At 49.5% G+C, this 24,079-nt stretch overlaps 1 protein-coding gene across 1 annotated transcript in view; it reads left to right on the forward strand.

The window, feature by feature from the left end:
• Nucleotides 1-397: 397 nt before the first annotated feature.
• The window catches only part of LOC147103504 (RILP-like protein 1), a 36,814-nt gene continuing 13,132 nt past the window's right edge, over nucleotides 398-24,079 (forward strand). Inside the window, exons 1-2 of the mRNA XM_085962167.1 lie at nucleotides 398-1,125; nucleotides 21,552-21,702. Coding sequence (XP_085818293.1) covers nucleotides 838-1,125; nucleotides 21,552-21,702 — 439 coding nt within the window. The 5' untranslated portion in view covers nucleotides 398-837. The remainder of the gene's footprint in view (nucleotides 1,126-21,551; nucleotides 21,703-24,079) is intronic.

Here is a 24,079-nt window from a genome sequence, read left to right on the forward strand (position 1 = left end):
CCTCCCTATCTCTGTAATCTCCTTCAACCCCACAACCCCCAAGATATCTGCGCTCCTCTAATTCTGCCCTCTTGAGCATCCCTGATTATAATCGCTCGACCACTGGTGGCCGTGCCTTCTGTTGCCTAGGCCCTAAGCTCTGGAATTCCCTGCCTAAACCTCTCTTTCCTCCTTTAAGACGCTCCTTAAAACCTACCTCTTGTCACCTGCCCTAATTTCTCCTTATGTGACTCGGTGTCAATTTTTTTCTCTTAAAAATACTCCTGTGCAGCGCCTTGGGACGTTTTACTACGTTAAAGGCGCTAAATAAATACAAGTTGTTGTTGTTGTTAGACAGAGCTTGCTGCACTCTGGGAGTCAGCAGTATTTTGCCAGGAGCCTGGGGAAGAATGTCCAGCCCCTCCCGTCTCAGTTGCTGGGCTCCGGGGGAAGGCTCATGCGCAGTGCTGTGTCTGCCTGCAGTGACTTGGCTTTGCAATGTCGGTTTCAGCTGCACTTTGTAGGAATTTCCAGCAGGATGTTTGCGGGCAAGTCCCGGCCGAGGGAGAGAAGAGTTTGAAGAGGAAAAAGTAACACAGAAAGGGAACAAGAAAAGGGGGGGATTTAAAAAAAGTTTAAATGCAGGAAAATTAGGGATTCAGAGAAGTACTAAACAAAGGGAGGAGAGAAGAGAGGGGAGGCAAAGCGAGGAAGAGGAGGAAAGGGAGGAGAGGGGAAAGGGAAGGTAGAGAGGAAGAGGAGGAGGAGGAAGAGGAGGAGAGGGAAGAGAGGAAGAGGAGGAGAGGGAAGGGAAGGGAGGAGAGGAGAGGAGAGAGGAAGGAGGCAGGGCTTTGGGCGATGGAAGGAGCGATGTCCGCGCTGGACAAAACAGCCACCGAGCTGTCGGTGATGGATGTCTACGACATTGCGGCGGTGGTGGGCCAGGAGTTCGAGCGCATCATCGACATATTCGGCTGCGACGCGATCGCCAAGCTGATGCCCAAAGTGGTGCGGGTGCTGGAGATGCTGGAGGTGCTGGTGAGCCGCAACCACATCAACCCCGAGATCGACGAGCTCCGCCTGGAGCTGGACCGACTGCGGCTGGAGAGGATGGACCGCATCGAGAAGGAGAGGAAACACCAGCAGGTCAGCACAGACCCAAGCCAAGCCCACCTACTCCAAGCCCACCACCGGCCGCACCCCCATCCGGAGAGAGACCGCAGCCCCACTCTCGCTTTGATTTTAAACCCACAAGAGTGGGAGTGGAGTCTGAGCAGCGAGAGATTAACCCCGACACCTTTCATATCCAGCCACAACAAATCCTGGCTTTGCTAAAACTCTCTATTTCACGATTTCAGAGTAATAGTCTGCTGTAAATGCTCATTAGATTTAGTTTGGGCAATAGAATGTTCCCATCGAATCACAGGAACTGGGATCATCAAATCACTGCTACCCAGTCTAATCCCACTCTCCCCCTCACTCCCCGTACCGTTCAATATCCCACCCAGTCTAATCCCACTCTCCCCCTCACTCCCCGTACCCTTTAATATCCCACCCAGTCTAATCCCACTCTTCCCCTCACTCCCCGTACCCTTTAATATCCCACCCAGTCTAATCCCACTCTCCCCTCACTCCCCGTACCCTTTAATATCCCACCCAGTCTAATCCCACTCTTCCCCCTCACTCCCCGTACCCTTTAATATCCCACCCAGTCTAATCCCACTCTCCCCCCTCACTCCCCGTACCCTTTAATATCCCACCCAGTCTAATCCCACTCTCCCCCTCACTCCTCGTACCCTTTAATATCCCACCCAGTCTAATCCCACTCTCCCCCTCACTCCCCGTACCCTTCAATATCCCACCCAGTCTAATCCCACTCTCCCCCCTCACTCCCCGTACCCTTCAATATCCCACCCAGTCTAATCCCACTCTCCTCCTTACTCCCCATACCCTTTAATATTGCCTACTCCTGCTCCTATCTTCTATGTTTCTATAGGGACAGGGTACTGAATTTGGATGATCAGCCATGATCTCATTAAATGGCGGAACAGGCCCGAGGGGCCGAATGGCCTATTCCTATCTTCTATGTTTCTAATATCCCACCCAGTCTAATCCCACACTCCTGCTCACTCCCCGTACCCTTTAATATCCCACCCAGTCTAATCCCACTCTCCTGCTCACTCCCCATACACTTTAATATTATTCTTCCTCTGGCAACTATCTAATTACCCTTTAAAAGAATGTACGGGCTCTGCCTTGACAACCGTTTCTGGCTGAGATTTCCACATTCTATCCACCCTCTCTGTGAAGAATGTTTTCTCGAAACTTGCCTCTAATCTTCGATCTGCATTGTACACTAATGTAATTTACAAGGTGTAAACTGAGATAGAACAAGAATCTAAAAAAGCACAAAATATTGAGCAAAAAGTAACTATGAACTGTAGCGAAATTGCCATCTTTGATACTGGCATTCAGATGTTCACGCTACAGCCGCTGGGTTATTGTGGATCCTGAGTTCTGGTAAACCACCACTCAAAGCCCAGGAAACTCGGTCCTCGTTGAATCTATATTTCTTACTCGCTGGTTTGTCCTGTTTGAATTTTGTGGGCCTGGGAGTTTGGGAAAGGTCTGTGCTTAGCACTGTTCGCTCATTGGTGGATAATCCTAAATCAGAACACGGAGATCTGTTAGTATCAACAACTCGAGGTAGCCCAAAATGAATGGGATCGTTGATTTAAACTTTACACCTGGACCCGTGGGTCCCACAAAGACAAAAAGCCTGGCCACTCCTGCAGTAAGAGGTGCAGGTACTGTCTGCAGTGGCTAACAGATTAGTGCCGAGGTGTTCCTCCCTCGTATTCTGCTAATTGGCCAGTGCAATCCGTGCAGTACATTCAGCATTTTGGCTGCAGCATTTTTAATCAAGTGCAGAATTAACGTTTGCCTTTTCTCCACACAAACGATCTCCTCTCCTGAAGGTGTTGATTCCTTTGCTGAGCTTCAGTTTCATAACGGTCACTTAGGCAATTGACAGTTATTTACTTGTGGGCCTTGACGGTGAGAGTCAGCAAGCTATTAAGTCATGGGGGCATCACAGTGGAGCCTGATTCTGACTTCATCCAATGTGATCACATGCACACTACAGGGGGTCCCTGGGAGTGTGTCAGTATTTACAGGGGGGTCCCTGGGAGTGTGTCAGTATTTACAGGGGGGTCCCTGGGAGTGTGTCAGTATTTACAGGGGGGTCCCTGGGAGTGTGTCAGTATTTACAGGGAGCCCCTGGGAGAGTGTCAGTATTTACAGGGAGCCCCTGGGAGTGTGTCTGTATTTACAGGGAGCCCCTGGGAGTGTGTCTGTATTTACAGGGGGTTCCTGGGAGTGTGTCTGTATTTACAGGGGGTTACCGGGAGTGTGTCAGTATTTATAGGGAGCCCCTGGAAGAGTTTTAGTATTTAGAGGGAGCCCCCGAGAGTGTGTCAGTATTTACAGGGAACCCCTGGGAGTGTGTCTGTATTTACAGGGGGTTCCTGGGAGTGTGTCTGTATTTACAGGGGGTTACCGGGAGTGTGTCAGTATTTATAGGGAGCCCCTGGAAGAGTTTTAGTATTTACAGGGAGCCCCCGAGAGTGTGTCAGTATTTACAGGGGGTTCCCTGGGAGTGTGTCAGTATTTACAGGGAGCCCCTGGGAGTGTGTCTGTATTTACAGGGGGTTCCTGGGAGTGTGTCTGTATTTACAGGGGGTTCCTGGGAGTGTGTCTGTATTTACAGGGGGTTACCGGGAGTGTGTCAGTATTTATAGGGAGCCCCTGGAAGAGTTTTAGTATTTACAGGGAGCCCCCGAGAGTGTGTCAGTATTTACAGGGAACCCCTGGGAGTGTGTCTGTATTTACAGGGGGTTCCTGGGAGTGTGTCTGTATTTACAGGGGGTTCCTGGGAGTGTGTCTGTATTTACAGGGGGTTACCGGGAGTGTGTCAGTATTTATAGGGAGCCCCTGGAAGAGTTTTAGTATTTACAGGGAGCCCCCGAGAGTGTGTCAGTATTTACAGGGGGTTCCCTGGGAGTGTGTCAGTATTTACAGGGGGTTCCCTGGGAGTGTATCGGTATTTACAGGAATTCCCGCGAGTGTGTCGGTATTTACAGGGGGTCCCCGGGAGAGTGTCAGTATTTACAGGGGGTCCCTGGGAGAGTGTCAGTATTTACAGGGGGTCCCTGGGAGAGTGTCAGTATTTACAGGGGGTTCCCAGGTGTGTGACAGTATTTACAGGGGTCCCCAGGAGAGTGTCAGTATTTACAGGGGTCCCCAGAAGTGTGACAGTATTTACAGAGGGTCTCCGGGAGAGTGTCAATATTTGCAGGGGGTCCCCGGGTGTGTGACACTATTTACATGGGGTCCCCGGGAGAGTGTCAGTATTTACAGGGGCTCCCCGGGAGTGTGACAGTGTTTACAGGGGGTCCCTGGGAGTGTGTCAGCATTTACAGGGAGCCCCTGGGAGTGTGTCTGTGTTTACTGGGAGCCCCTGGGAGTGTGTCTGTATTTACAGGGGGTTCCTGGGAGTGTGTCTGTATTTACAGGGGGTTCCCGGGAATGTGTCTGTATTTACAGGGAGCCCCTGGAAGTGTTATTGTTTACAGGAATCCCCGCGAGTGTGTAGGTATTTACAGGGGGTCCCCAGGAGTGTGTCAGTATTTACAGGGGGTCCCCGGGAGTGTGTCAGTATTTACAGGGGGTCCCCGGGAGTGTGACAGTATTTACAGGGGGTCCCCGGGAGAGTGTCAGTATTTACAGGGGGTCCCCAGAAGTGTGACAGTATTTACAGAGGGTCTCCGGGAGAGTGTCAATATTTGCAGGGGGTCCCCGGGTGTGTGACACTATTTACATGGGGTCCCTGGGAGTGTGACAGTATTACAGGGGGTCCCCGGGAGAGTGTCAGTATTTACAGGGGCTCCCCGGGAGTGTGACAGTGTTTACAGGGGGTCCCTGGGAGTGTGTCAGCATTTACAGGGAGCCCCTGGGAGTGTGTCTGTGTTTACTGGGAGCCCCTGGGAGTGTGTCTGTATTTACAGGGGGTTCCTGGGAGTGTGTCTGTATTTACAGGGGGTTCCCGGGAATGTGTCTGTATTTACAGGGAGCCCCTGGAAGTGTTATTGTTTACAGGAATCCCCGCGAGTGTCTGTATTTACAGGGGGTCCCCGGGAGTGTGTCAGTATTTACAGGGGGTCCCCGGGAGTGTGACAGTATTTACAGGGGGTCCCCGGGAGAGTGTCAGTATTTACAGGGGGTCCCCGGATGTGTGACAGTATTTACAGGGGGTCCCCGGGAGTGTGACAGTATTTACAGGGGGTCCCCGGGAGAGTGTCAATATTTACAGGCGGTCCCCGGGAGTGTGACAATATTTACAGGGGGTCCCCGGGAGTGTGACATTATTTACAGGGGGTCCCCGGGAGTGTGTCAGTATTTACAGGGGGTCCCCGGGAGTGTGACAATATTTACAGGGGGTCCCCGGGAGTGTGTCAGTATTTACAGAGGGTCCCCGGGATAGTGTCAGTATTTACAGGGGGTCCCCGGGCGTGTGTCAGTATTTACAGAGGGTTCCCGGGAGTGTGTCAGTGTTTACAGGGGGTCCCCGGGAGTGTGTCAGTATTTACAGAGGGTCCCCGGGATAGTGTCAGTATTTACAGGGGGTCCCCGGGCGTGTGTCAGTATTTACAGAGGGTTCCCGGGAGTGTGTCAGTGTTTACAGGGAGTCCCCGGGAGAGTGCCAGTATTTACAGGGGGTCCCCGGGAGTGTGTCAGTATTTACAGGGGGTCCCCGGGAGTGTGGCAGTATTTACAGGGAGTCCCCGGGAGAGTGCCAGTATTTACAGGGGGTCCCCGGGAGTGTGTCAGTATTTACAGGGGGTCCCAGGGAGTGTGTCAGTATTTACAGGGGGTCCCCGGGAGAGTGCCAGTATTTACAGGGGGTCCCCGGGAGTGTGTCAGTATTTACAGGGGGTCCCCGGGAGTGTGTCAGTATTTACAGGGGTCCCCGGGAGAGTGCCAGTATTTACAGGGGGTCCCCGGGAGTGTGTCAGTATTTACAGGGGGTCCCCGGGAGTGTGTCAGTATTTAAAGGGGGTCCCCGGGAGAGTGTCAATATTTACGGGGGATCCTCGGGAAGAAAGGATTTGGTAATTGCTGCTGTAGTTTGGGTGAACTTTGTGTTTGATGCTCTGTCGTTCAATTGAAATATTCTCGTGCAAAACAAAATTCTCAAGGTCAGTGTTGGTGAAAAGAAAATGCTCGCTTTGCGTTTGGTATTTCCAGTAACATTGGGTTTGCATTTACCCGGAGGATATATGTGAGGGGTGTTGATGGCTAAATCCATTGTCTATGATGTGTCTGCTGGATTGTGAAAACACCCAGTATTAAAGTTTTGCTGAGACAGATTTTGTCCTTTTGAACTTGTGCCCAGTTGAAGCTGTAACTTTGGGCTCCAGTGCTGGTCTTGCAGTATTGGTCGGAGGAATTAGACCTGATGGATTAAGGGTATTGCACCACACAGGAAGCATGGTGCTGCTTTGAAGCATTGATTTGGCTTCCCTGCGATATTTCCTATAGTATATTGGTCCGAAGATGCTACATGAGTGAGGTGGTAATTCTGGTTTTGTACACAGGTTTCCTGCGGAAAGCAAGTGACCCACTGCCCCTCATCTCAGATCTTGTTTACTGTGTCTGTCATTGTACCTGGGGTTACCTTGGAAACCGGGTTAGAGTTGAAGATGAGTGGGAATGTGCACTTGAAATCTGTTCAGCCTATCAGGATGCAAAAGGAAGTTCCCAACAGGAAACGAGTCATCTAAATAACAAATTGACATACCTTTATCTGGCAGAATATTAATGAACACATCTCTGTTCTTGTCAACAGTAATGCCATTTTTTCCTTTTTAGGCAGTCCCTCTGAACCGAGGATGACTTGCTTCCACACTAAAAATGAGTTCTCAGGTGACTGATGAGTCCAATGTGGGACCTACAGTCTCTGTCACAGGTGGGGCAGACGGTGGTTGAAGGGGCGGGTGGGTGGGGTGCTTGGGTTGACGTGTGCTCCTTCTGCTGTTTGCGCTTGGCTTCCGCTTGCTCCCGGCGGAGAGACTCGAGGTGTTCGGCGCTTTCCCGGATGCTTCTCCTCCACTTTGTGCGGTCTTGGGCCAGGGATTCCCAGGTGTCGGTGGGGATGTTGCACTTTTTCAACTGTTCAACCTCCGTCGCCTCCAGTCCAGATCCAAGGTCGTCCCATCCTCTGTCATCGAATTACAGTATGCAGACGACGCTTGCGTCTGCGCACACCTCTGAGGTCGAACTCCAAACCATCGTCAACACCTTCACTGAAGCGTACGAGAGCATGGGCCTTACACTAAACATCCGTAAGACAAAGGTCCTCTACCAACCTACCCCCGCCACACAGTACTGCTCCCCGAAGAAAAAAATCCATGCCGAGGTCTTGGACAACGTGGACCACTTTCCATACCTCGGGAGCCTACTGTCAACATAGAAACATAGAAGATAGGAGCAGGAGTACGCCATTCAATGCGATCATGCCTGATCATCCAAATTCAGTACCCTGTCCCTGCTTTCTCCCCATATCCCTTGATCCCCTTAGCCTTAAGAAATATATCTAACTCCTTCTTGAATATATTTAATGAATTGGCCTCAATTGTCTTCTGTGGTAGAGAATTCCACAGGTTCACCACTCTCTGGGTGAAGAAATTCCTCCTCATCTCAGTCCTAAATGGCTTACCCCTTATCCTTAGACTGTGATCCCTGGTTCTGGAATCCCCCTCCATCGGGAACAGCCTTCCTGCATCTAGTCTCTCTAGTCCTGTTAGAATTTTATAAGTTTCAATGAGATCCCCTCTCATTCTTCTAAACTCTAGTGAATATAAGCCTAATCGACACAATCTCTCTTCTTACGTCATTCCTGCCATCCCAGGTATCGGTCTGGTGAATCTTCGCTGCACTCTCTCCATGGCAAGAACATCCTTCCTCAGATAAGGCGACCAAAACGGCACACAATACTCAAGGTGTGGTCTCACCAAGGCCCTGTACAACTGCAGCAAGACATCCTTGTTCCTGTACTCAAATCCTCTCGCTACGAAGGCCAACATACCATTTGCCTTCTTATCCGCCTGCTGCACCTGCATGCTTACCTTCAGCGACTGGTGCACAAGGACACCCAGGTCTCGTTGCACTTCCTCTTTTCCCAATCTATTGCCGTTCAGATAATAATCTGCCTTCCTGTTTTTGCCACCAAAGTGGATAACCTCGCATTTATCCACATTATACTCCATCTGCCATGCATCAACAAGGGCAGATGTCGAAGACGAATGCCACTTTAATGCACTAAGAACAGGGGGAGGCCATTCAGTCCCTCGAGCCTGTTCCGCCATTCAATTAGATCATGGCTGATCTGTATCTTCACTCCATTTACCCGCCTTTGCTTCATATCCCTCGATACCGTTACCTAACAAAAATCTATCGATCACAGTCTTGAAAGCTCCAATTGACCCCCAGCATTCACAGCCTTTTGGGGGAGAGAGTTCCAGATTTCCACTACCCTTTGTGTCAACCAGTGTTTCTTGATTTCTCTCCTGAATAGCCTAGCTCTAATTTTAAGATTATGTCCCCTTATTCTGGTTTCTCCCAATCAGAGGAAATAGTTTCTCTTTGAGACTTGAACACAAAAATCCAGGCTGACCCTCCAGTGCAGTGCTGCACTGTCGGAGGGGCAGTACTGAGGGAGCGCTGCATTGTCGGAGGGGCAGTACTGAGAGAGCGCTGCACTGTCGGAGGGGCAGTACTGAGAGAACGCTGCACTGTCGGAGGGGCAGTACTGAGGGAGCGCTGCACTGTCGGAGGGGCAGGACTGAGGGAGCGCTGCACTGTCGGAGGGTCAGTACTGAGGGAGCGCTGCACTGTCGGAGGGGCAGGACTGAGGGAGCGCTGCACTGTCGGAGGGGCAGTACTGAGGGAACGCCGCACTGTCGGAGGGGCAGTACTGAAGGAGTGCTGCACTGTCGGGAGGGGCAGTACTGAGGGAGTGCTGCACTGTCGGAAGTGCCGTCATTTGGATAAGACATTAAACTGAGGCCCTGTCTGCGCTCTCAGGTGGACGTAAAAGATCATGGCACTATTTCAAAGAAGTGCAGGGGAGTTATCCCCGGTGTCCTGGCCAATATTTATCTCTCAATCAACATAACAAAAACATGATCTGGTCATTATCACATTGCTGTTTGTGGGAGCTTGCTGTACGCAAATTGGCTGCCGCGTTTTCTACTTTACAACAGTGACCACACTCCAAAAGCACTTCATTGGCTGTAAAGCGCTTTGAGACGTCCGGTGGTCGTGAAAGGCGCTATATAAATGTAAGTCTTTCGTTCGTTCGTTCTTACCTCCCTCCCTTCCTTCCTTCTGGTAAATCTGCGCTGCTCCCCCTCTGAGGCCAATCTATCCTTCCTGAGGTGCGGGGCCCAGAACTGAACTCAGTGCTCCAGATGGGGTTTAACCAGAGCTCTGTACAACTGAAGCATCACTTCCTCACTTTCCACAGTTCCTAGTTTATCACCATTTAGAAAATATTCCGATTTATCGTTCTGGGATTCAAAGTGGATGCCTTTGCACTTCTTCCCGACATTGAACTCCATCTGCCACAGTTTTGTCCACTCACTGAATCTGCCTATGTCCCTTTGCAACTTCCTGCTTCCATCTGCATTACTTACCATGCCTCCTAACTTAGTGTCGTCAGCAAACTTAGATATACAATTCTATTCCTTCATCCAAGTCAGCAATAGTGGTGCAATAGTGGTGAAAAGTTGAGGCCCCAGAACAGATCCCTAGGGAACACCACCAATCAGAATATGTTCCCTTTATCCCCACTCTCTGACTCTTGCCTGGGAGGTCTAACTACAGTCTGTTTCAAAGATAGTTTTAAAATGTCCAACTGAACACTATTTTTGGGCCAATTTTGTCTCATTCCCCTGTCCTTCTCTCAAGTTGATTCTTGCTGGGTCCAGTTCTACACAGTCTCCCATCGCCTCGCCCAAGTGACCAGTCTCCATGTGTGGGCCTAGACATTGAGTTAAGGCAAGTTATCTGGTCGGGGACGTCGGTAAATCACAGCTGAGTTCAATACCACACTCTCCAGCGGAGCTCCCTGGATAGTGATCAGGAATGAGAAACCCGGCTGATTTTCCCATTCACGTTCCAGGAGCGCCAGGAACAATGGCGGCGCTGATGCTGCCATCCCGCGGAGATGAGCTAGCATGGCGTGGGTCGGGACGCACCCTGGGCTAGATGGCCTTCACCAACTGAGTTAATGGGCCAAGTGTTTCAAACTTCTATAGAAATTACAGCACAGAAACCGGCCATTCGGACCAATTGGCCCGTGCCAGTATTTCTGCTCCACACATGCCTCCTCCCACCCAACTTCATCTAACTCTATCACCATATCCTTCTATTCCTTTCTCCCTCATATGATTATCGAGCTTCCCCTTAAATGCATCTCTGCTATTCGCCTCAACCACTCCCTGTGGTAGCAAGTTCCACATTCTCACCACTCTTGACTTAAACCTGATGTTTAACGTCAGGAGAGCAAATGGGACGATTTTGTGAGGAACAGAACCCAGTGAACAAAGCTGCAAATGTGCACAGAGCTCTTCCCCGCCGCCCCCCCCCCCGCCCGCCCCATCACAGGGAGGGACACTGAGCCTGGAATGGAACTTGGATCAGTGAGCCCCAAAACTATTACACGTGTAATTGGTACCTTAAGAAAGAACCCGTGTTATTTAGAGCCTTATTGCATTCTCAGAAGCATTTTAAAGTGAGTCACAATGAATTACTTTGAACTGCAATGATTGTTATGAAGGCAGTTTTCAGAGTTACACGATGCAGTACAGTCCCACAGCCCCGAGACCGGAGAAGCAGCGGACCTGCGTGGGAGCAGCCCGAGGCGGGAGAGCTTAAAGGCTTGAGAGGGAGCAGTCAGAGGCACCGAGGCCCACAGCCCCGAGACCGGAGAAGCAGCGGACCTGCGCGGGAGCAGCCCGAGGCGGGAGAGCTTAAAGGCTTGAGAGGGAGCAGTCAGAAGCATACCAATCCAGGTTCCGGGAGAGAGGTAAAAAGTAGTCCAAGTGTGACGTCAGCAGGTAGCAGGTAAGTGATTGGTTGGTGAGTATTTTCTCTCTTTTCAATACAAGCTTGAATTCTGTGGTTAAATTTCTAGGGTCTCTGTGGTGTAGTGGGGACAGTTGGTAAATAAAGCGCCCTAGAGTATACCTGTAACTGGGGTATTGAATAAATTTTTAAATTAATTAAAGGAGTAAGTCATGGCAGGAGAGTTCAGACCCGTGTTCTGCTCCTCTTGCTCCATGTGGGAAGTCAGGGACGCTGCCAGTGTCCCTGGCGACCATGTGTGCGGGAAATGCATCCAGCTGCAGCTACTTGTAGACCGCATTGTGGCGCTCGAGCTGCGGGTGGATGAATTTTGGAGCATGCGCGATGCTGAGAGGGTCGTGGATAGCACGTTTAGCGAGTTGTTCACGCCTCAGGGTAGGGCTGCACAGGGGGTGACCATCAGGCGGAGCAACAGAGGCAGGCAGGAAGTGCAGGGAACCCCTGCGGACATCCCCCTTTCAAACAGGTATACCAAGTTGGATACTGTTGAGGGGGATGACTCACCAGGGGAAGGCAGCAGCAGCCAGCTTCCTGGCACCAGGGATGCTTCTGCTGCTCAGGAAGGGAGGAAAAAGAGTGGGAGAGCAATAGTGGTAGGGGATTCTATCGTAAGGGGAACAGATAGGCGTTTCTGTGGCCGCAAACGTGACTCCAGGATGGTTTGTTGCCTTCCTGGGGCCAGGGTCATGGATGTCACTGAGCGGCTACAGGGCATTCTTAAGGGGGAGGGTGAGCAGGCAGAGGTCGTGGTCCACATTGGGACCAACGACATAGGTAGGAAGGGGGATGAGGTCCTGCATCAAGAATTTAGGGAGCTAGGTAACAGATTAAAGGGCAGGACCTCAAAGGTTGTAATCTCTGGATTACTCCCAGTGCCACGTGCTAGTGAGTATAGGAATAGGAGGATAGTGCAGATGAATGCGTGGCTAAAGAGTTGGTGTAGGAGGGAGGGTTTTAGTTTCCTGGATCACTGGGCCTGCTTCTGGGAAAGGTGGGACTTGTACAAGTCGGACGGGTTGCACCTGAACCAGAGCGGGACAAATATCCTTGCGGGGAGGTTTGCTAGCACTGTTGGGGGGGGTTTAAACTAACTTGGCAGGGGGATGGGATACAGAGGGGAGCTGAAATAGGGGGTGATGTGCTGCCAATTAGAGAGAAAAAAACAAGTCAGCTTGGTAGACAGGGCAAATATATAAGGGCAAGGCTGGATGGCATCTATTTTAATGCAAGGAGTCTTGCAAATAAGGTGGATGAACTGAAGGTGTTGATAAACACATGGGAGTATGATATTGTTGCTATCACGGAGACATGGTTGAGGGAGGGGCAAGACTGGCAGCTCAATATTCCGGGGTACAGAATCTTCAGGCGAGACAGAGGGGGAGGTAAAAGAGGAGGGGGTGTCACAATATTAATTAAGGAGTCACTTACTGCAGTAAGGAGGGATGATATATTAGCAGGTTCCTCTAATGAGGCCATATGGGTGGAGCTTAAAAACAAAAAGGGGGCAAGCACTTTGCTGGGAGTGTATTATAGGCCTCCAAACAGTCAGGGGGAGATAGAGGAACAGATATGTAGGCAAATCTCAGAGAAATGTGCAAATAATAGGGTAATAATAATGGGGGATTTCAACTTCCCCAATATTAACTGGGATAGTCAGAGTGTGAAAGGCTCAGAGGGTGTAGAATTCTTAAAGTGCATCCAGGAGAGCTTTTTGAGCCAGCATGTAGAAAGTCCTACAAGAGAGGGGGCAGTACTGGACCTAATTCTAGGGAATGTGGCCGGCCAAGTGGAAAAAGTGCTAGTAGGTGAGCACTTTGGTGACAGTGACCATAATATGGTGAGATTTAAGGTGGTCATGGAAAAGGACATGGATGGGCCGGAAATAAAGGTTCTAAATTGGGGGAAGGCCGATTTTAATAGGATAAGGTAGGATCTGGCCAAAATGGACTGGGATCAGCTACTTGTAGGAAAATCTGCATCGGAGCAATGGGAGGCTTTCAGAAGGGAGATTGAGATCATACAATGGCAACATGTTCCCGTAAAGGTCAAGGGTGGTTCCAAAAACCACAGGGAACCTTGGATGTCAGGGGATATACGAGAATGGATTAGGAAAAAAAGGAGGGCTTTTGGCAGATACAAAAGGCTAAAGACGGAGGAAGCCCTAGAGGAGTACAAAAAGTGCAGGGGGATACTTAACAAAGAAATTAGGAGATCAAGGAGGGGCCATGAAATAACACTGGCGAGCAAAATAAAGGAAAATCCTAAGATGTTTTATAAGTATATTAAGGGTAAGAGGATAACTAGGGAAAAAATAGGGCCCATTAGGGACAAAAGTGGCAATCTGTGTGTGGAGCCGGAAGATGTAGGAGGCGTTCTAAATGAATTTTTTGCATCTGTTTTCACTATGGAGGAGGACGATGTAGACATAGAAATAGGGCGGGGGGACTGTGATATGCTCGAACATATTAACATCGAGAGGGAGGAGGTATTGGTGGTTTTAGCAGGCCTAAAAATGGATAAATCCCCAGGCCCGGATGAAATGTATCCCAGGCTGCTGTGTGAGGCAAAGGAAGAGATTGCGGGGGCTCTAACACATATATTCAGGACCTCTCTGGCCACAGGGGATGTGCCAGAGGACTGGAGAACCGCTAATGTAGTACCATTATTCAAGAAGGGAAGTAGGGAAAAACCGGGGAACTACAGGCCAGTGAGCCTAACATCAGTGGTAGGAAAATTATTGGAAAAAATTCTGAGGGACAAAATTAGTCTCCACTTGGAGAGACAAGGATTAATCAGGGATAGTCAACATGGCTTTGTCAAGGAAGATCATGTCTGACTAATTTGATTGAATTTTTTGAGGGGGTGACTAGGTGTGTGGATGAGGGCAACGCAGTGGATGTGGTATACATGGATTTCAGTAAGGCCTTCGATAAAGTCCCGCACAGGAGACTGGTCAAGAAGGTAAGAGCCCATGGAATCCAGGGTGCCTTGGCACATTGGATACAAAACTGGCTTAGTGGCAGAGGGTGATGGTCGAAGGTTGTTTTTGTGACTGGAAGCCTGTGGCCAGTGGGGTGCCACAGGGATCGGTGCTGGGTCCCTTGCTGTTTGTGGTCTACATTAATGACTTGGATATGAATGTAAAAGGTATGATCAGTAAGTTCGCGGATGATACAAAAATTGGTAGGGTGGTAAATAGCGAGGAGGGTAGCCTCAGTCTGCAGGACGATATAGATGGGTTGGTCAGATGGGCGGAACAGTGGCAAATGGAATTTAACCCGGAAAAGTGCGAGGTGATGCACTTTGCGGGGACTAACAAGGCAAGGGAATACACAATGAATGGTAAGACCCTAGGCAAGACGGAGGTGCAGAGGGATCTGGGTGTGCAAGTACACAGATCCCTGAAGGCGGCGGAACAGGTGGATAAGGTGGTAAAAAAAGGCATATGGGATACTTGCCTTCATTAGCCGAGGCATAGAATATAAGAGCAAGGAGGTTATGATGGAGCTGTATAAAACACTGGTTAGGCCACAGCTGGAATACTGTGTGCAGTTCTGGTCGCCACACTACAGGAAGGATGTGATCGCTTTGGAGAGGGTGCAGAGGAGATTCACCAGGATGTTACCAGGGCTGGAGCGCTTCAGCTATGAAGAAAGACTGGGCAGATTGAGTTTGTTTTCCTTGGAGCAGAGGAGGCTGAGGGGGGACATGATTGAGGTGTACAAAATTATGAGGGGCATAGATAGGATGGATACTGAGGAGCTTTTTCCCTTAGTAGAAGGGTCAATAACTAGGGGGCATAGATTCAAGGTAAAGGGCGGGAGGTTTAGAGGGGATTTGAGAAAGAACTTTTTCACCCAGAGGGTGGTTGGAGTCTGGAACTCACTGCCTGAAAGGGTTGTGGAGGCAGGAACCTTCACAACATTGAAGAAGCATTTGGATGAGCACTTGAAATGCCATAACATACAAGGCTACGGACCAAATGCTGGAATATGGGATTAGATTAGACAGGGCTTGATGGCCGGCACGGACACGATGGGCCGAAGGGCCTCTAGCCGTGCGGTATAACTCTATGACTCTGAGTGCAGAGGGGGATCATCCGAAAGACAGCCCCTCCGTCAGTGCGGCGCTCCCTCAGTACTGCCCCTTCAACAGTGCTGCGCTCCCTCAGTACTGACCCTCCGACAGTGCTGAACTCCCTCAGTACTGCCCCTCCGACAGTGCTGAACTCCCTCAGTACTACCCCTCTTGATGGTGCGGCGCTCCCTCCGTACTGCCCCTCTTGACGGTGCGGCGCTCCCTCAGTACTGCCCCTCCGACAGTGCGGCGCTCCCTCAGTGCTGCCCCTCTGACGGTGCGGCGCACCCTCAGTACTGTCCCTCTGACGGTGCGGCGCGCCGTCAGTACTGCCCCTCCGACAATGCGGCGCTCCCTCAGTACTGCCCCTCCGACAGTGCGGCGCGCCCTCAGTGCGGCACTCCCTCAGTACTGCCCCCCCGTCAGTGCGGCGCGCCCTCAGTACTACCCGCTCCGTCAGTGCGGCGCTCCCTCAGTACTGCCCCTCCGTCAGTGGGGCGCTCCCTCAGTACTGCCCCTCCGACAGTACTGCCCCTCTGACGGTGCGGCGCTCCCTCAGGACTGCCCCTCTGACGGTGCGGCGCTCCCTCAGGACTGCCCCTCTGACGGTGCGGCGCTCCCTCAGGACTGCCCCTCTGACGGTGCGGCGCTCCCTCAGGACTGCCCCTCTGACGGTGCGGCGCTCCCTCAGGACTGCCCCTCTGACGGTGCGGCGCTCCCTCAGGACTGCCCCTCTGACGGTGCGCGCTCCCTCAGTACTGCCCCTCCGACAGTGTGGAGCTCCCTCAGTACTGCCCCTCTGACGGTGCGGCGCTCCCTCAGTACTGTCCCTCCGACGGTGCGGCGCGCCCTCAGTACTGCCCCTCCGACGGTGCGGCGCTCCCTCAGTACTGCCCCTCCGACAGTGCTGAACTCCCTCAGTACTGCAGTGGAGTGTCAGCCTAGATTTTGTGCTCAAGTCTCTGGAGTGGGGCTTGAACCCACGACCTTTTGACTTCGAGGCGAGGGTATTACCCACGAAGCCACGGCTGACACAAAACTCCTCTTGCACAGAGAGTTATCTGATGAGAAAACAGTCTAACTTTTGGAAAGTTAGAATAAAAAGCAGGCTGAATTCGTTTGAATGATTGGAGTTTCTGATGTAATTTTAGCAGTACGCCAGTCACAGGCCCATTTTAACATGATTGCATGTTTGGTCTTGAGCTGTGATTATGGGATGACGTACGCATCTAAACAACTGGCAGCAGCTCCTGCATCGAGCCAACTCCCAGAATAAACTCTGGCTGGGAGGAAAATACTTGACATGGTCACTAATAGGTAACTGAGTAAACACCCAACTACATCCAGCCACTTGCATCCCGGGCACTATTTTTTAGCACATCGCAACTGGACATTAGAGACACATTTTGACACTTGTACTGTGTTTTGATCCTGATTATAAAGCCGCCTATCTGCACATAAACAGCTTTCCTGTCTGAGAGTTATTTCCTGAAGGGTGTGATTGGGTAACTGGCTGTCCTACTGGGATAAAGGGGAACGGTAGCATAGTCGTTATGTTACTGGTACTAGTAATCCAGAGGCCTGGGTTACTGATTCTGAGACATTAGTTCAAATCTCACCATGCCAGCTGGGGAATTTTAAATTCAGTTAATTAAATAAACCTGGAATAAAAAAAGCTAGTATCAGTAATGCTGACCCTGAAATTGTCATAAAAACCCATCTTTTTAAAAATTCTTTCATGGGCTGTGGGCGTAGCTGGCAAGGCCAACATTTATTGCCCATCCCTAATTGCCCTTGAGAAGGTGGTGGTGAGCTGCCTTCTTTAACCGCTGCAGTCCGTGTGGTGAAGGTACTCCCACAGCACTGTGAGGGAGGGAGTTCCAGGATTTGACCCAGCGACGATGAAGGAACGGCCAAAATACTTCTAAGTCAGGACGGTGTGTGACTTGGAGGGGAACTTGGAGGTGGTGGTGTTCCCATGCACCTGTTGGTTCACTCATGTCCTTTAGGGAAGGAAATGTGACTCCAGACCCACAGCCAAGGGATTGACTCTTTCTTAACTGCCCTCTGAAATGGCCTAGCAAGCCACTCAGTTGTATAAGGTGGCCCACCAGCACCTTCTCGAGGGCAATTAGGATGGGTAATAAATGCTGGCCTTGCCAGCGATGCCCACATCCAGTAAATGAATAAGAAAATCATTTAATAATCAGTTATTAAACAGTATTTCTAAAACTGCCATGTGTGTCTGAAAATCTAATCACCGTACACACAAGCTGCTGTCGATTGCAGTTCCTGTTTGCATTGACCCTAATTGCACAAATTCAGTAACAAACACAACCTTACCATCCTGCAGTTTTCTGTATGTTAAATGATGACTAATTGATGCGCAGGGGTGTCAGTTGGTTTAATTGCTGTTTAGTTGGCAAGTGAATTTGTGGGCAATAATCTCTCGTGTTTTGTAATGTTGACGAATCGGAGATACTAAATGTCGGGATTGGTAATTACAACTCCCGGCTTCATCGGATGCAGACACTCTCTGAATTATTCAATGTTCCTCTTTTTCTCGCCGTCCTTGTCTGAAGGTGCTGACTTGTGGCGAGTGCTCCCTTGGGGCTGTCGCCCCTCTGCTTCCCCCCCCTTTCCCCCGACTGCCTGTTCTCACTGAGCCTTTGCCAAAGCCTATTTCACCACTGAGCATATGGCAGATGAACAATGACGAGCAGGAAAAGACCCTCTGGTTTGCCTGTCCCACACAACTGCGATTCCTTGTGTATCACAATACTGTATATAGAATCTCCACCCCACCCGAAACCATGAGATCTCCTCGGAGAAAGCATAAAAAGGATAAAAACCCGGGCCAATTAGGGGGAAAAAATCTGGGAATTTCCTCTCCTAACCCTTTAGGCAATCGAAACTAGTTCAGGATAATTCCTTGCAGTACCCATCCTTTTGCACGAGGTGATCTCCGCCCTAGCTAGAAACAGGTCCTGCTCTTGCTTGAAGGAATTCAGCGAATCGCCGTCCACCGCACGAGACGGCAGCCTGTTCCAGAGATCCTGGGACTGTTTACACTTCACCCGACATCTGTTCACGCACAGTTTCCAGCATGGGTCAGGGGATGATGATCAGACCCAGAACGCTGGCTGATTTCTCTCAAACTCCCCACCCCAGGGACATGTGGACAAGTTGTGAAGCTCCAATCTCCGCCACGATTGAGATCAGATGACAGCCGTGTTTTGATTATTGACTCATCCGTCGCCAGCACAGACTATCAAATGGTCTGTAGTTAATGGGAAGTGTAATATATCTTCCCCTCTTTTTGTTGACTGGCTTCAGTCTAGATTATCGTCTTTGTGTTAAGCTGGGTCACTGGAAGAAAACTCTGTACAGAGGAATGGCAGCAAGATAGCAACATGGGCGATAAAATGGAGGATTGAATAACCACCCTTCTATTTGTCTAGGGGAAGGTTTCATGGGGCAAGTGTTGAGTTCAGTTACTGGGGAGAGGACGTACTTATCTTGTAATAATGTGACCTGTTCTCTTTAAAAATAAAAGATCAAATTGACCGAGAAATGCCAGGTTTGTTGATAGACAAATCTATGATATTCAGCCATTCTTGCCTGTTTTTTACTCTCAGGATGTGGGCGACGCTGGCATTTATTGCCCATCCCTAATTGCCCTTGAGAATGTGGTGGTGAGCCACCTTCTTGAACCGCTGCAGTCCGTGTGGTGAAGGTACTCCCACAGTGCTGTTAGGGAGGGAGTTCCAGGATTTTGACCCAGCAACAATGAAGAAACAGCAATATATTTCCAAGGAAGTGGCCCTAGAAATAGTAGATGCATTGCTGGTCATCTTCCAAAATTCTATAGACTCTGGAACAGTTCCCATGGATTGGAGGGTAGCTAATGTTACCCCACTATTCAAAAAAGGTGCTAGAGAGAAAACGGGGAATTATAGATCGGTAAGCCTGACATCGGTAGTGGGGAAAATGCTAGAGTCCATTATAAAAGATGTAATAGCGGAGCACTTGGAAAACAGTGACAGGATCGGACAAAGTCAACATGGATTTACAAAAGGTAAATCGTGCTTGACTAATCTACTGGAATTTTTTGAGGATGTAACTGGTAGAATAGATAAGGGAGAACCAGTGGATGTGGTGCATTTGGACTTTCAGAAGGCTTTCAATAAGGTCCCGCAGAAGAGATTAGCGTGTTAAGTTAAGGCACATGGGATTGGGGGCAAGGTACTGACATGGCTAGAGAACTGGTTGGCAGACAGGAAGCAAAGAGTTGGAATAAACGGGTGTTTTTCCGAGTGGCAGGCAGTGACTAGTGGGGTACCGCAGGGATCGGTCCTTGGACTCCAGCTATTCAAAATGTATATTAATGATCTAGACGAGGGAACTAGATGTAATATCTCCAAGTTTGCAGACGACACAAAGCTGGGTGGGCGTGTGTGCTGTGATGAGGATGCCGAGAAACTCCAGTATGATTTGGACAGGTTGGGTGATTGGGCAGATGCATGGCAGATGCAGTATAATGTGGATAAATGCGAGGTTATCCACTTTGGTGGCAAAAACAGGAAGGCAGATTATTATCTGAACGGCAATAGATTGGGAAAAGGGGAAGTGCAACGAGACCTGGGTGTCCTTGTGCACCAGTCGCTGAAGGTAAGCATGCAGGTGCAGCAGGCGGATAAGAAGGCAAATGGTATGTTGGCCTTCGTAGCGAGAGGATTCGAGTAAAGGAACAAGGATGTCTTGCTGCAGTTGTACAGGGCCTTGGTAAGACCACACCTTGAGTATTGTGTGCAGTTTTGGTTGCCTTACCTGAGGAAGGATGTTCTTGCCATGGAGGGGGTGCAGCAAAGATTCACCAGAGTGATACCTGGGATGGCAGGAATGACGTATGAGGAGAGATTGGGTTGATTGGGCTTATACTCGCTGGAGTTTAGAAGAATGAGAGGGGATCTCATTGAAACTTATAAAATTCTAACAGGATTAGACAGACTAGATGCAGGAAGGATGTTCCCGATGGCGGGGGAGTCCAGAACCAGGGGTCATAGTCTAAGGATAAGGGGTAAGCCATTTAGGACAGAGATGAGGAGGAATTTCTTCACCCAGAGAGTGGTGAACCTGTGGAATTCTCTACCACAGAAGGCAGTTGAGGCCAATTCATTAAATATATTCAAGAAGGAGTTGTATATACTTCTTGAGGCTAAAGGGATCAAGGGATATGGGGAGAAGGCAGGGACAGGGTACTGAGTTTGGATGATCAGCCATGATCGAATTGAATGGCGGAGCAGGCTCGAGGGGCCGAATGGCCTACTCCTGCTCCTATCTTCTATGTTTTCTATGTCTAAGTCAGGATGGTGTGTAACTTGGAGGTGGTGGTGTTCCCGTGCACCTACTGCTCTTGTCCTTCTCGGTGGTAGAGGTCATGGGTTTGGGAGGTGCTGTCGAAGAAACTACTGCACTCCTCGTGAAGGAAGACATCTAAAAACGCTTTGTCTTCAGAAGGCAAAACCATGAATGTCAACCAGAGGAAGAGAAAAGAAAAGGTTCGGGTGTGGGACCAAAGTCATGGGTCAAAGAGCAGGGTTTGGAGGAGGTTTTTGAATGCGGAGAGGGGGTGGTGGTAGGGCAGAGGGAACTCGGCAGGAATGATGTGGCTGGACAAGTGGCCAATACTGGAGGGCGAAACAAGGAGATGCCTCGTGTCAGTGGAGCGGAGCATAGTTACAATACCTGGATTTACCTGTTCAGGTTATCTCTCCATCGGGACACTGGAGCAATGGTCTGAAACTTCATCACTGTTAGCAACTTTTAGGAGGATATGCTGATAGAGTGAGATGAAGAGCGATGGGAGGAGGCTCGTGTGGAGAATAAACACCGTCACGGACCAGTTGGGCAGAATGGCCTGTTTCTGTGCTGTAATTTCTATATAACTACAGTTAACGGCTGTGCTTGGGACCCTGATCACCCTTGTCTATGAGATCTGCCAGTAATTCAGTTTATTAATTAGTTAATGGTCAAATGTCCTATATTCATAAAATTGTTGATCAAGTTACTGAGGTAAACAAAGGTTTGCCTCCTCTACTTTCTCCATGATGCCTGTAACTCTTATTTGCACACTGTGCATACTTGGCGTTCTCTGAAGTGTCATAGAGTGACCAATGAATAGTCTAACCTCTTGGCCTAGTCATTGTGAGACGCCAGTGTGGGAGGACAGCGGGTGTAGAGGACCAGAGTTTGATGAACTTTCTAATGGTGCTGTCTTTGATCAGGAGCTGGTGCTGGTCGAGGATGTGTGGAGAGGGGAGGCTCAGGATCTGCTTACTCAGATCGCTCAGCTTCAGGAGGAGAACAAACAGCTGATGACCAACCTTTCCCACAAAGACGTAAACCTGACCGAGGAAGAAATCCTGAAACAGGAAGGTAAAAGAAAAATAGTTTTCTGAATTCGCTAATCGTTGCTGATCGGTTGCTTGAAGTGATTCCTTCCCTCACCCAGCGAAACTCAGCACAATGATTCTGTGTGGAACATAGTTATGTGTTTGGTGCTGAAATTATATGCTTATATTTACAATAAATCACCCCAATTTAAGGTGATTGGCAAAAGAACCAGAGACGACATGGGGAAAAAAATATTTACGCAATGAGTGGTTAGGATTTGGAATGCTCTGCCTGATAGGGCGGTGGATACAGATTCAATAATAGCCTTCAAAGGGGAATTGGATAAATACTTTGAAGGAGAAAAAATTGCAGTGATACGGGGAAAGAGCCGGGAGCGGGACTAACTGTATTGCTCTTCAAAAGAGCCGGTGCAAACTCGATAGGCCGAATGGCCTCTTTCTGTACTGTACTATTTTATGATTCTAATTAACACAACCAAGATATTCAAGAGTTAAAAGCAAAACGCATTCACAGACAGCTGACAAGACAGTGTGAGCAACATAATCCGTGGCAGATGTATTTTATTTTGCCTCTTCAGGTGTCCCAGTTTACTCCCCCTTGCACAGTCGGGGGACGGTGGTGTCGTGTTTATGTTACTGGACTAATAATCCAGAGAATACAAGTTCAAATCCCGCCATGGTCGTTTTGAGAATTTGAACCCTCTCCTCTGTCTAGAGTCTTGGGCCTCGGTCTCGATTCTCCTCCTTGCCTGAAGCTTCATTCTTCTGGGCTGCATTGGCTGGTTGTCTCTGGGTCAACTGTGTCGCTCACAGACCCTTTTGTGTTTCGCCCACCTCAGCAGGACGAGACTGAGGGAGGGCCAGCCCAACAACAACAAATTATATTTATATAGTGCCTTTAACGAATAAAACGTCCAAAGTAATTTCGCAGGAGCATTATCTTGGTGTCATATTTGACCCTGAAATGAGCTTCTGACCACATATCTGCGGCATAACTAAGCCCGCCTATTTCCACCTCTAACATCACCTGTCTCCGCCCCGCCTCAGCTCATCTGCTGCTGAAACCCTCATCCATGCCTTTGTTACCTCACTCCTGGCTGGCCTCCCACATTCTACCCTACGGAAACTTGAGATCCTCCAAAACTTGGCTGCCCGTGTCCTAACTCGCACCAAGTTCTGTTTACCTGCCCATATATTCTCCTTATAGAAAAAAAATAGGAGCAGGAGTAGGCCATTCGGCCCTTCGAGCCTGCTCTGCCATTCAATATGATCATGGCTGATCCTCTATCTCAATACCATATTCCCGCTCTCTCCCCATACCCCTTGATGCCTTTTGTGTCTAGAAATCTATCTATCTCCTTCTTAAATATATTCAGTGACTTAGCCTCCACAGCCTTCTGTGGTAGAGAATTCCACAGGTTCTCCACCCTCTGAGTGAAGAAATTTCTCCTCATCTCAGTCCTAAATGTCCTACCCCGTATCCTGAGACTGTGCCCCTTTGTTGTAGACCCCCCAGCCAGGGGAAACATCCTCCCTCCATCCAGTCTAGCCCTGTCAGAATTTTATACGTTTCAATGAGATCCCCTCTCGTTCTTCTAAACTCTAGTGCATGCAGGCCTAGTCGACCCAATTTCTCCTCATACGACAGTCCTGCCATCCCAGGAATCAGTCGCTGCACTCTCTCTATGGCAAGTATATCCTTTCTTCGGTAAGGAGACCAAAACTGCATACAGTACTCCAGGTGTGGTCCTACCAAGGCCCTGTACAACTGTAGGAAGACATCCTTGCTCCTGTACTCAATGCTTCTTGCAATAAAGGCCAACATACCATTTGCCTTCCTAACTGCTTGCTGCACCTGCATGTTTGCTTTCAGTGACTGGTGCACAAGGACACCCAGGTCCCTTTGTACATCAACATTTCCCAATCTATCACAATTTAAATAATACTCTGCCTTTCTGTTTTTCCTACCGAAGTGGATAACTTCACATTTATCCACGTTATACTGCATCTGCCTTGTATTTGCCCACTCACTCAACTTGTCTAAATCGCCTTGAAGTCTCTTTGCATCCTCCTCACAACTCACAATCCCACCTAGATTCGTGTCATCAGCAAACTTGGAAATATTATATTTGGTTCCCTCCTCCAAATCATTGATACATATTGTGAATAGCTGGGGCCCAAGCACTGATCCCTGCGGTACCCCACTAGTCACCGCCTGCCAGCCCGAAAAAGATCCATTTATTCCTACTCTCTGTTTCCTGTCTGTTAACCAATTTTCAATCCATGCCAGTATATTACCCCCAATCCATAGAATCATAGAAAGTTACAGCACGGAAGGAGGCCATTTCGGCCCATCGTGTCCGCGCCGGCCAACAGAGCTATCCAGCCTAATCCCACTT

Source organism: Somniosus microcephalus, chromosome 19 (assembly GCF_052327205.1).
Source record: "Somniosus microcephalus isolate GS21.2 chromosome 19, FLI_Smic_1.0, whole genome shotgun sequence".
Taxonomy (NCBI): Eukaryota; Metazoa; Chordata; class Chondrichthyes; order Squaliformes; family Somniosidae; genus Somniosus; species Somniosus microcephalus.